This window comes from Mobula hypostoma, chromosome 8 (genome assembly GCF_963921235.1).
Source record: "Mobula hypostoma chromosome 8, sMobHyp1.1, whole genome shotgun sequence".
Lineage (NCBI taxonomy): Eukaryota > Metazoa > Chordata > Chondrichthyes > Myliobatiformes > Myliobatidae > Mobula > Mobula hypostoma.
Window position 1 is genome coordinate 115169147 of NC_086104.1, and position 13700 is coordinate 115182846.

At 45.5% G+C, this 13700-nt stretch overlaps 1 protein-coding gene across 4 annotated transcripts in view; it reads right to left on the bottom strand.

Annotated features, from left to right (window-relative positions):
- Positions 1 to 1882: 1882 nt before the first annotated feature.
- LOC134350213 (myeloid cell surface antigen CD33-like) overlaps positions 1883 to 13700 on the bottom strand; it is a 54637-nt gene continuing 42819 nt past the window's right edge. For all 4 annotated transcript variants that reach the window (XM_063055210.1, XM_063055207.1, XM_063055208.1 and 1 more), the window contains 3 exons: positions 6281 to 6377; positions 5071 to 5143; positions 1883 to 3711 (listed from right to left, as the gene is read on the bottom strand). In XM_063055210.1, the coding sequence (XP_062911280.1) occupies positions 3532 to 3711; positions 5071 to 5143; positions 6281 to 6377 (350 nt within the window). In that variant the 3' untranslated portion in view covers positions 1883 to 3531. The remainder of the gene's footprint in view (positions 3712 to 5070; positions 5144 to 6280; positions 6378 to 13700) is intronic.

The following is a 13700-nucleotide window of genomic DNA, read 5'->3' on the forward strand; positions in this document are numbered from 1 at the left end:
ATAGGGGAAGTGTAGGGGTTGATATGGGTTACTGATAGGGAGATGTGTAGGGGCTGATATGGGTTACTGATATAGGGGAAGTGTAGGGGTTGATATGGGTTACTGATATAGGGGAAGTGTAGGGGCTGATATGGGTTACTGATAGGGAGATGTGTAGAGGCTGATATGGGTTACTGATATAGGGGAAGTGTAGAGGCTGATATGGGTTACTGATAGGGAGATGTGTAGGGGCTGATATGGGTTACTGATAGGGAGATGTGTAGGGGCTGATATGGGTTACTGATATGGGGGCAGTGTAGGGGCTGATATGGGTTACTGATATGAGGGCAGTGTAGGGGCTGATATGGGTTACTGATATAGGGGAAGTGTAGGGGTTGATATGGGTTACTGATATGGGGGCAGTGTAGGGGCTGATATGGGTTACTGATATGGGGGCAGTGTAGGGGCTGATATGGGTTACTGATATAGGGGAAGTGTAGGGGTTGATATGGGTTACTGATAGGGAGATGTGTAGGGGCTCATATGGGTTACTGATATTGGGAGATGTGTAAGGGCTGGAGGGGAGATTACAGAATTAAGAAGGGATGTAGGGGCCGGAGGTTTTAGAGTGATGGAAAGGAGTGTAGGGGTCAATGGGGGTCATAGAGATGGGGAGGGTGCAAAGGTCAGAGGGGGCAACAGAGATTGTGAGGGGGGGGCTGGAGGGGGGTGTCAGAGAGACAGAGAGAGGTGTAGGGGCCAGATGTGGCAACAGAGGTTGTGAGGAGTATAGTGGCTGGAGGACAGGCAAAGGAGTTTGTAGAAACTCAAAATAAGAATGAGGAATGTTTTGCCATGACAGCCATGTGGGTCGTGAACTGATTGCTTTGATGTGTACCTGGAATGGAGGGTATTGAGATATCTCACTCAGGCAGGCCCTCAATAAATGACCTTATGTGTCTGTTTTTCATCACGGCGCTGCCCCTTAAACCATGTGCAGAGCCTCCTATGTTGAAATTGTAAGTGGCCACAGTCTCTTAATCAAGCAACAGCACAGTGGAAACACTCAACAGGACAGGCAGCATCTGGAGAGAGAAATCAAACTAACATTAGAGATAAATGATACTTCATTAGAACTATGTTTATCTCGCTGATATGGGTTGAGGAAAGAGGACCAGGTCGAGACAACAGAGACTTATGGAGAAGAGGAGTTCGGTGGGTAATAAAATGGACGAGTTCACGGCGCTAGCCTGGCGTCAGAGAACATTTCAGGAGTGCAGTGTTATGTGTTTCACTGGAACGGGGCTGCACGACGTCCAGACCGTTCGGGTTGACTGGAAGTGCACTGGCAGCAGTAAGCATAAAGTAGTTGGGTACTTACTGTTCTGGTTAACAACAGATGGTGCAATCCGGGTCATATTACAATCGAGGAACATGTTTGTAGACCTTATATTGAACTTTTTACAGTTGGACTTCGGCCATATTCCACCGAGATACAACACTGGGAGGTCGTTCCTGCCTGTGGCCATTGAACTTGCAGCTCCTCCTGTGGAGGGTCAGACACCCTGAGCCAATAGACTGGTCCTGGACTTATTTTCCATCTGGCACAGTTTGCATTTTGTTATTTGATTGTTTGTGGTTTTTGTATTGCTATACTTATGCTCTGTTCTTGGTTGGTGCAGCTGTAACAAAACCCAATTTCCCTTGGGATCAATAAAGTATATGTATCTATCTATCTCTCCATCTACCGCTGCTGCCTTACCTGCTGCAGGTGTTTTTTTTTTGCTTTTTTGAAGATGCTTCTTGTGTGGGTATGATCCACTTTCCCATCTTGTTTTCTGTCCACTTCCTCAGACGGAAGTATCGTTGCTGATTAACCGGCCTCTGAAAACTTGCACTCGTTTCCTCAATAACACTTTATTTACTTGTGCACAAGCAGAACGGTGTGGCACTGCACCGTTCCAAAGTTTGAACAGACAAATACCATTTTTATACAGAATAGACTAGCAGTTACAGATTTTGACCAATTGGTAACCTTGCTTATGTTTGGGTTCTTTACTTACAAGATCAATTGCCATTTGCAATACAGTCAATAGAAACTACAAGCTACCAAACAATGATATTTCAAAGCTAGTAAAGTAATAGTTGATGCATGTCTCCTGCATCCCTCTGTTACATTCTTATCTTGTCTCCATATGCCAAATGGCTCCAGTCCCCTGTTGCACAAAACGAAGCAACGAAGCTCTGCTCTTCAATGATAGTTCTTCAAAGACCTGTCTTGCCTGAACATTATCTAAACCCTTGCCCTGTTGCAACATCCATACTCGGGCTAGAAGGGGTGACTCCTTGGTTCTGTTTGCTACATCGGGGAGTGAGTAGAGCAGCCTGTTAGCTAAGAGAAGCTGTGGGTGAGGTTGAGTTGAGTCTGATTGCTTGTTCATTCTCTCCATATGGAGAGGTGATACACACAATAGATCCTCAGCAAACTTAATCTTCATTTTAAAGCCAGCATGAAAAGATTTCCTTTCACTAGAGAAGGTTCTGGATTTAGAGGCAGTATCCTTCAAAGAAAGGAACTCCACTTATTGGCGGCTGGAGAAGCAGAGGCAGTCTTATTGAAGTACAAGATTCTTCAATGCCAAGAGTTGTCTCCACTCATGGGAGAATCCGGAACCAAATGGAATGACTTCTAAAGGCAGAGGAACCCACCACACAGAAAGGAGGTGGAAGATATACTCTCAGAGGTAGCAAACCATGGGCTACAGAGAATTGTGGGGAAAGAATCTGTGTGTGAAGTTGGAGAGAGATTTCTAATCAAGGGAAGGGAAGCAAAGGATTGTAGGGACAGACCACAAGAACACACGGGCAGGACTAGGTCACCTGACTGCTAAAGCCCATCAATATGATCACAACGGATCTAATCCAGGTTTCAACTTTAGACTCACCCTCAATTCAATAGAAAGGACAGGGAAATGGAGAAGAAACATTGAATCATCTCTGATCTATTAAATGGAGAAGCAGGAGTCAGGGGCTGAATGGCCTTTCATTTTTCTACTTCCTATAATCTCATCCTCTTGGGAAGTGAATGGGTTAAGAAATTCCAAATTGGAAATCTTTATTGGATTTAACAATGATATTTATTGTTGGGTGTCCTGCCCTGTAATTTAAATCACCAGGCCTGTCCCTCTGACACAGCCAAGCAGCAGCAGCCCCCTATCCTTTTACAACTACCCGCCCACTTCGAACCCTCAGCAACTCCACTTCTCCATGCAACACCCCTCCCTCTCGTGGACCAGTGTTATTCAGGTGTGAAGAACAGAGGCTCCAAGCCCCAGAAACATGATGGGGGAGCGGTGCATAAAAGATCATGAGCTCAGTGAGTGGGAGCTGAGCCTGCCAATCTGGCCAAGTGGCAGCTTGAAAAGAATGAAGCCAGGCGTCTCTCTACTAAACCAAATCTGTCACTCAGATTGCCAGTCAATCGTTTTTTTTCTGGACCTTATTGCTCCTCTTTGCGATGGATACTGGTGTGCCCCTCAGTGACCCCTCGCCTCACTGGAATCTGATTGAGGCGTACTCTGTGGTCTCAATCTTGGGGACCATTGTATCTCTGCAGGGCAGCTCTTGGAGCTGGGCGTAGAGAGGGCCCTCGTGTCTGGTGGGCTCTCCCTGTCCGATATTCCTTCCTGCTGGTACTTTAGTGTAGCCCTGTGCAGCTGCGTGCTCTGTGTCCTGGAAATGGAAAACAATCCTAATGATTCACTGGGGCAGAAAGTGCAACGCACTGTATAAAATTGTGCGTGATAATATGAATCGGTAGTCCACTCTGTCTAAGGTATTTTCTTTGTTTCTGTCCCTCTCTATCTCATCAAGGCTGATTGCAGGTCGGTGGGACTAGGTGAGAGTAAGAGTTCAGCACGGACTAGAAGGGCCGAGATGGCCTGTTTCTGTGCTGTAATTGTTATAAGGTGAAATGGTTACTCCCACTTGGTCTCTGCTTCATTTATCTCCCTCACTGTTTCTGTCACTCTCACTTATTTTCTCCCTGTTTCTTTCTCTCATTCCATCTCTCTCCTCTCTTTCTTTGAGGAATATTTATATTTTTACCTGTCACCAGTTACTCTTTCTCTCACTGCTTCTCCCCCATCCCCCAACCCCCACCCCTCCCCACACACTCTTAGTGCTTGCTTCCTTTCTCTCTCCCCACCCCCTACTCTCTTCCCTGTCTTTGATTCTGTGGGTTGTGGGTTGTGGGTTCCAGCTGCACTGTAAAAATGAGCCCAGCCAGTCAGCTGTTTATGTGCTGAGCATTATTCACAGCAGCCAGTTTTGACACTGTGAACGTTCCCAGGCAGCATGGTAATGCTGACATCTGTAATTTCAGGAATGGTTGTGAGGGACAAATTTTAGACTCAGGACTCTGCAGAGAAGGTACCTGCTCCTCTTTGACAGGGCAAAGGATTCACTGGTGAATATTTTGTTCAACAAGTAGGTCTGATAGTAAAGCAACCCCTCCACTCCCTCACCCTCCTACAATACAACACTCTCTCCATCCCTTCCCTCCTAAAGTGCAGTACTCCCTTGCAATAGGAATGGGAATGTCAGCAAATGGTAACAATGGCACATTCCTCTCTCTTGCTATGGGAGACACAGAGACAGCAAGTCACAACTAATCATGGCACAGTGGTGCTGCGAAGACAGTGATCCAAGCCTCTGGCTGTATCTGTACCATTTGCTGTTGACATTCTCCCTGTCATCGCTTGAGATCGCCCGCCGCCACCCCCCCCCCAGGTGTCCGGTTTCCTCCCACATCTCTAAGATGTGAGGGTCAGTGAGTTAATCCGCCCCTAGTTTATGGGTGGGTAGTATAATCTGGAGGGAGTTAATGGAAAATCATGGAGAAGAGGTTACAAGGAGAATTAGTAAGGGGATGGGATGGAGTGAGCTGTCATCGATTCAACGGACTGAATGGCCTCCCATGTCATAAGGAAGTGGAAGATGGAAGTCCCATGCTGCAGACTGGTGGGTTTCCAACTGGGAATATAAAGTATACTGAGGAATGCTTCTGGATAAGTAGAAGAGTTCCTGTACCTGATGAATCCCAAAGGGAGGACTATAGATGACTGTAGACTCCTTGATCTCTGGTGCCCTCTTTTCTTCTCTCCTGGAATAACAGAGTATCACACTGAGTTTAGTACACATCAGATTATTGGTACCACCCATACACAGACTCAAGCCTCATATAATGATTGCCAGATTATCTGTTCACAGTTATAGAATGACAAGGCACAGTAGGAGCCTTCAGCCTCTTGTCCCTCACTCCCCTTTCTTCTTCCTTGTGCGGTTATTCAACTTCTCTTTAACCTCATTCTGTTCTGCTTTTCCTCAACATCTGTGTGGGATTGAATGCCACTTCCCTGCTGCTCTCTGAATGAAGATATTTCCCCTGAATTCCTCAGTGATTGTCTTGCCTCAGTGGCCCCTGGTCCTAGTTTCCCACAGCAAAACACCTTCACGTCAAATCCTCAGTCTGATTACCCAGAGAATGGGAACCAGCCCAATTTGTCCTGATAACTGTAGCTTCTCATTCCCAGTACATATCAATGTTGTGAAGTTAAGTCAAAGAGAAAGATGTCCAGTTATTTTCTTACATCTCTGGTGGAGACCTGCTTATCAAGGCAATAGGGTGTGAAATCACAGGGTTACCAGTGAATTCTAGCTTAGAACATAGTACTAAGCTCTTTGACCCTCAATGTTGTGCCAACCTTTTAACTTACTCTAAGATCAATCAAATCCTTTCCTCCCACATAGCCCTCCAATTTTTCATTCATGTACCTAAAAGTTTCTTAATGTATCTGCCTCTACCACCATCCCTAGCAGTGCATTCCATGCACCCACACTCCCTGTGACATCCCCTTACACTTTTCTCCAATCATCTTAAAGTTATAGCCCCTCATATTAGCCATGTCCATCTTGGGAAAAATCTGGATGTCCACTCTATTTATGCCTTTCATCATCCTGTACACCTCTATCAATTTACCTTCCACCCTCCTTCACTCCAAAGAAAAAAGCCCAAACTCATTGAGCCTTTCCTTGTTAGACATTCCAGGCAACATTCAAGTAACCCTCTTGAAACTCTGGCTTACCCACATCTTTCACCTCAATGTGAGCAATGGAGGCTTTACACTAATTAATGGGCATACTAGAACCACTTAACAGCAGCTGGCCTTAATAGACGCAGTTGTGTTTTAAAGGGCTATCTGAAATAAGGATTATTTTAAATAAGTTGATTCACACTCACTTTTGGATGTACCTGTAGATGAAAAATCCAGCCAGTGCAATGCAGAAAATGATCCCTACTGTGATCAACACTTTTTTCCAGATAGTAGCACTCTCATCTGTAAAAACAGCCAGAAGACCAGTTTCAGTGTGGTGTCGCTGGGTATCTCCCAGAACAAACCAATGGTCAATGTCTACCAACGTGGGGTAACAATTCCATTTCCCTAGCTGAGTGGCTCACAGGAGCAATGACAAACAAACAGTGTTGGAGTGAGGTTGAAATCACTTGTTGGCCAGACTGGGTAAGACCAACAAACCAACTTCCCAACTTTCCTGATGGCATATCAGTGTCACACGTAAACTCTTAGCCACCGTTAACGATGTCATCTGCATTGGTACCATGCCATCACCCTTTGTGTGGTACCACCTCACAATAGATTGTCCTGTAGTAGAGGACTACACAAGAGGGTGGCCTGTAATGAAGGACTACACACGAGGATGGCCTGTAAAGAAGGAGGACTACACACTAGATGGCCAGTAATGGAGGACTACCCATTAAGGTGGCCTGTAATGGAGGACTACACACTGGGCTGACCTGTAATCAGAGAGGGCTACACACTAGTGTAGCCTGTAATGAAGGAGTGCTACACACGAGGATGGCCTGTAGTGAAGGAGGACTCCACACTAGGATGGCCTGTAATGAAGCAGTACTACACCCTAAGATGACCTGTAATGAAGGAGGACTACACCCTAGGATGGCCTGTAATGAAGGAGGACTACACACTAGAATGACCCGTAATGAAGGAGGACTACACACTAGAATGACCTGTAATGAAACATAGAAACATAGAAAATAGGTGCAGGAGTAGGCCATTCAGCCCTTCGAGCCTGCACCGCCATTTATTATGATCATGGCTGATCATCCAACTCAGGACCCCGCCCCAGCCTTCCCTCCATACCCCCTGACCCCTGTAGCCACAAGGGCCATATCTAACTCCCTCTTAAATATAGCCAATGAACTGGCCTCAACTGTTTCCTGTCGCAGAGAATTCCACAGATTCACCACTCTCTGTGTGAAGAAGTTTTTCCTAATCTCGGTCCTAAAAGGCTTCCCCTCTATCCTCAAACTGTGGCCCCTCGTTCTGAACTTCCCCAACATCGGGAACAATCTTCCTGCATCTAGCCTGTCCAATCCCTTTAGGATCTTATACGTTTCAATCAGATCCCCCCTCAATCTTCTAAATTCCAACGAGTACAAGCCCAGTTCATCCAGTCTTTCTTCATATGAAAGTCCTGCCATCCCAGGAATCAATCTGGTGAACCTTCTTTGTACTCCCTCTATGGCAAAGATGTCTTTCCTCAGATTAGGGGACCAAAACTGCACACAATACTCCAGGTGTGGTCTCACCAAGGCCTTGTACAACTGCAGTAGTACCTCCCTGCTCCTGTACTCCAATCCTCTCGCTATAAATGCCAGCATACCATTCGCCTTTTTCACCGCCTGCTGTACCTGCATGCCCACTTTCAATGACTGGTGTATAATGACACCCAGGTCTCGTTGCACCTCCCCTTTTCCTAATCGGCCACCATTCAGATAATAATCTGTTTTCCTATTTTTGCCACCAAAGGTGATAACTTCACATTTATCCACATTAAATTGCATCTGCCATGAATTTGCCCACTCACCCAACCTATCCAAGTCACCCTGCATCCTCTTAGCATCCTCCTCACAGCTAACACTGCCACCTAGCTTCGTGTCATCCGCAAACTTGGAGATGCTGCATTTAATTCCCTCATCCAAGTCATTAATATATATTGTAAACAACTGGGGTCCCAGCACTGAGCCTTGCGGTACCCCACTAGTCACCGCCTGCCATTCTGAAAAGGTCCTGTTTATTCCCACTCTTTGCTTCCTGTCTGCTAACCAATTCTCCACCCACACCAATACCTTACCCCCAATACCGTGTGCTTTAAGTTTGCATACTAATCTCCTGTGTGGGACCTTGTCAAAAGCCTTTTGAAAATCCAAATATACCACATCCACTGGTTCTCCCCTATCCATTCTGCTAGTTACATCCTCAAAAAATTCTATGAGATTCGTCAGACATGATTTTCCTTTCACAAATCCATGCTGACTTTGTCCGATCATTTCACCGCTTTCCAAATGTGCTGTTATCACATCCTTGATAACTGACTCCAGCAGTTTCCCCACCACCGACGATAGGCTAACCGGTCTATAATTCTCCGGTTTCTCTCTCCCTCCTTTTTTAATGAAGGAGGACTACACACTAGGATGGCCTGTATTGGAGGACTACACACTAGGCTGGCCTGTAATGAAGGAGGGCTACACACTAGAATGACCTGTAATGGAGGACTACTCATGAGGATAACCTAAAATGAAATACTAACATGCTATGATGATCTGTAATGATGGAGGATGCCACATTGGGATGGTCTGTAATGAAGGAGGGCTATACATTAGGCTGTCCTGTATGGAGGACTAAACACCAGGATGGCCTGTAATGAAGCAATACTACCCACTTGGCTGTCCTGTAATGGATTATACACTAGGATGGTCTGTAATGAAGGAGGACTACACACTAGGATGACCTACAATGATGCAATACTACACACTAGAATGACCTGTAATGGACGACTATGCATGAGGATGTACTGAAATGAAGGACTACATATTTGGATGGCCTGTAATGAAGGAATACTACACACTAGAATGACTTGAAATGGTGGGCTACGCAACACAATGGCCTGTAATGAAAGACCACACACTAAGTTGGCTTCTAATGAAGGACTACACATGAAGGCGGTCCGCATTGGAGGATTACACACTAGTATGGCCTGTAATGGAGGAATAGACATGTACTGGAGGAATACACACTAGGACGGCCTGTAATGAAAGAGGTCTATCCACAAGGATGGCCTGCAGTGGAGGACTACACACTAGGCTGACCTGTAATGGAGGACTGCACACTAGGCTGGCTTGTAATGAAGGACTACATACTATGACAGCCTGTATTGAAGGTGTACTACAAACTAGGATAGCCTGTGATGAAGGAGGACTACATGCTTGGCTAGTCTGTAATGAAGAACTACACACTATAATGGCCTGTAATGAAGGATTTCTACACACTAGGATGGCCTGTAATGAAGGAGGAGTACATAATAGGATGACCTATAATGAAGCAATACTACACACTAGGCTGGTCTCTAATGGAGGACTACACAACAGGCTGGCCTGTAATAAAAGACTGCACACTAGGCTGGCTTGTAATGGACTACACATTACGATGGCCTGTAATGAAGCACTACATACTAAGATGACCTGTGATGAATGAAGGCTACATACCTAGCTGGCCTGAATGAAGCAATGCTACGCACTAGAATGATCTGTAATTGAGGTCTGCACATGAAGATGGACTGTAATGAAGGACTACATACTAGGATGTCCAGTAATGGAGGACTACACATTAGGATGACCTGTAAAAAAAGGAGTACTACATACTAGGATGGCCTTTAATGAAGGAGGACTCCGCGCTTGTCTGGTCTATAAAGAAGAACTACACACTATAATGTCCTGTAATGAAGGAGGACTACACAATAGGATGACCTGTAATGAAGCAATACTATACACTAGGCTGTCCTCTAATGGATGAGTACACAGAAGTACAAACTTAATGAAGGACTACATACTAGGATGGCCTGTAATGGAGAACTACACACTAGGCTCTCCTATAATTAAGCAGTAGTACACACTAGGCTGGCCTCTAATGGAGGACTACACACAAGGCTGACCTGTATGGAAGTGGACTACACACTAGTTTGGTCTGTAATGAAGGACTACACACTAGGTTGGCCTGTAATGGAGGACTGCACACTAGGTTGGCCCGTAATGGAGGACAGCACACTAGGCTGGCTTGTAATGAAAGACTACACATTACAATGGCCTGTAATGAAACAGGACTACACACTAGGATGGCTTGTAATGAAGGAGGGCAACATACTAGAATGTCCTATAATAAAGGAATACTCACTAGGCCAGCATGTAATTAAGGAATACACACTAGGCCAACTTCCATGAGGAAGGCCTGTAATGAAGGAGGACTACACAGTAGAATGGACTGCAATGAAGGAGTACTATACTCTAGGCTGTGTTGTAATGGAGGACTACACACTAGGATGGTCTATAATGAAGGGCTACACACTAGGCTGGTTTTAATGAAGTACTGCACACTCGGCTGGCCTGTAATGAAAGACTACACATGCGGATAGTCTGTAATGAAGGGATACTACATAATAAGGTAGCTAGTAATAAAAGACTGTGCACAAGGACAGTCTGTGATGAAGGAGAACTGCACAATTAGCTGGTCTATTGTGAAGGGCTACACAATAGGTTGTCCTGTATTGAAGGAATTCTCACCAGGCTAGCCTGTAATGGAGGAGTACACACTAGCTTGGCCTGTAATGGGAGATGGGGGCTATGCACTAGGCTGGATTGTAATAGAGAACTACATTATAGGATGGATTGTAATAACTACACATTAGGCTGGGTTGTAATGAATCATGACTACAACTAGGATGGCCTGCAAAGGGAGACCACACACTAGGATAGCCTATAATGAAGGAGGACGACACACTCGGCTGGCCTGTAATGGACTACACATTAAGATGGTCTGTAATGAAGGCATACACAGTAGGCTGGCTCGTAGAAGCTTAGAAACATAGAAAACCTACAGCACAATACAGGCCTTTCAGCCCACACAGTTCTGCCAAACATGCCCTTACCTTAGAAATTACTAGGTTAACCCATAGCCCTCTATTTTTCTAAGCTCCATGTACCTATCCAAAAGTCTCTTAAAAGACCCTATCGTATCCGCCTCCACCACCATCGCCAGCAACCCATTCCACGTACTCACCACTCTCTGTGTAAAAAACTTAACCCTGACATCTCCTCTGTACCTACTCCCCAGCACCTTAAACCTGTGTCCTCTTGTGGCAACCATTTCAGCCCTGGGAAAAAGCCTCTGACTATCCACACAATCAATGCCTCTCATCATCTTATACACCTCTATCAGGTCACCTCTCATCCTCCGTCGCTCCAAGGAAAAAAGGCCGAGTTCACTCAACATGTTTTCGTAAGGCATGCTCCCCAATCCAGGTAACACCCTTGTAAATCTCCTCTGCACCCTTTCTATGGCTTCCACATCCTTCCTGTAGTGAGGAGACCAGAAATGAGCAAAATACTCCGAGTGGGGTCTGACCAGGGTCCTATATAGCTGCAACATTACCTCTCGGCTCATAAATTCATTTCCGCAATTAATGAAGACCTATACACCGTATGCCTTCTTAACCACAGAGTCAACCTGCGCAGCTGCTTTGAGCGTCCTGTGGACTCGAACCCCAAGATCCTTCTGATCCTCCAACCTGCCAAGAGTCTTACCATTAATACTATGTTCTGCCATCGTATTTGACCTACCAAAATGAACCACTTCACACTTATCTGGGTTGAACTCTATCTGCCACTTCTCAGCCCAGTTTTGCATCCTATCAATGTCCCACTGTAACTTCTGACAGCCGTCTACACTATCCACAACACCTCCAATCTTTGTGTCATCAGCAAACTTACTAACCCATCCCTCCATTTCCTCATCCAGGTCATTTATAAAAATCACGAAAAAAAAGGGGTCCCAGAACAGATCCCTGAGGCACACCACTGGTCACTGACCTCCATGCAGAATATGACCCGTCTACAACCACTCTTTGCCTTCTGTGGGCAAGCCAGTTCTGGACTCCAACCCTCCAATCCTCCGGAACCTCTCCGGTCGCCATTGATGATGCAAAGATCATCGCCAGAGGCTCAGCAATCTCCTCCCTCGCCTCCCACAGTAGCCTGGGGTACATCTCATCCGGTCCCAGTGACTTATCCAACTTGATGCTTTCCAAAAGCTCCAGCACATCCTCTTTCTTAATATCTACATGCTCAGGCTTTTCAGTCTGCTGCAAGTCAGCACTACAATCATCAAGATCCTTTTCCATAGTGAATACTGAAGTAAAGTATTCATTAAGTACCCCTGCTATTTCCTCCGGTTACATACACACTTTCCCACTGTCACACTTGATAGGTCCTATTCCTTCACGCCTTATGACAATAAAGTTGAATCTAATCTAATCTAACCTTATCCTCTTGCTCTTCACATACTTGTAGAATGCCTTTTCTCCTTGACTAGATTTATTACAGCGTTTGTACACCACAGTTCCTGTACCCTACCATAACTTTCCTGCCTCATTGGAACATACCTATGCAGAACTCCACACAAATATCCCCTGAACATTTGCCACATATTTTCCATACTTTTCCCTGAGAGCATCTGTTCCCAAATTAAGCTTCCAATTTCCTGCGTGATAGCCTCACAATTCCCCCACTCCAATTGAACACTTTTCTAACTTGTCTTCTCCTATCTCTCTCCAATGCTATTGTAAAGGAGATAGAATTATGATCACTATCTCCAAAATGCTCTCCCACTGAGAAATCTGACACCTGACCAGGTTAATTTTCCAATACCAAATCAAATACAGTCTCTCTGTAATGGAGGACTACACACTAGGCTGCCTTGTAATGAAGGATTTCCTGTAATGAAGGAGTACTGCACACTAGGAAGGCCTGTAATGAAGGATAACACATTATGATAGCCTGTAATGGACTACACAATAGGATGACCTATAATGAAGGAGGACTACACACTCTGCCTCGACTGGCCTGAAATGGAGGACTACACACTAGGATGGCCCGTAATGAAGGTGGTTTGCTCTCCCAAATGGAAGGTAACATGCACAAGAGAATGATTTGTAATGAGAATGTACTGTATGCTCAGGGGATTTGTAATGAAATTATGAAACAGATACCAGAAATAACAATACTGTAGAACATTATTAGGGGCAGTACAGTATCAAAGTGGTGACGACAATGCTTTACAGTTCCAGTGACCAGGGTTCTATTCCCTGTAAGGAGTTTGTATGCTCTCCCCAGGACCACATGGGTTTCTTCCAGGTGTTTCAGTCTCCTCCCACAGTCCAAAGTCTGGTTGGTAGGTTAATTGGTCATTGTGGTTGGCCGAGGGCTAAGTCACGGATTGCTAGGCAGCACAGCTTCGAGCGCCAGAAGTGCCTACTCCGCCATGCATCTCGATAAATAAATTAATTAAAGGTTGGGGAGAGTACTGAGTGAATGCTGCACTGTTAGAGGCATGGTGCTGGGGGAGCCACATTGTTTGGGGTGGGGGGGGTGCATCATCTGTGAACCAGCACTCAGCATGAAGTAATGCTGAGACAGGACTGCACTGTCACAGGCGAGAGCAAGGTGTTACCGGTGAGACAGGATTGCACTGTCACAGGTAAAAGCAAGGTGTTACCAGTGAGACAGGATTGGA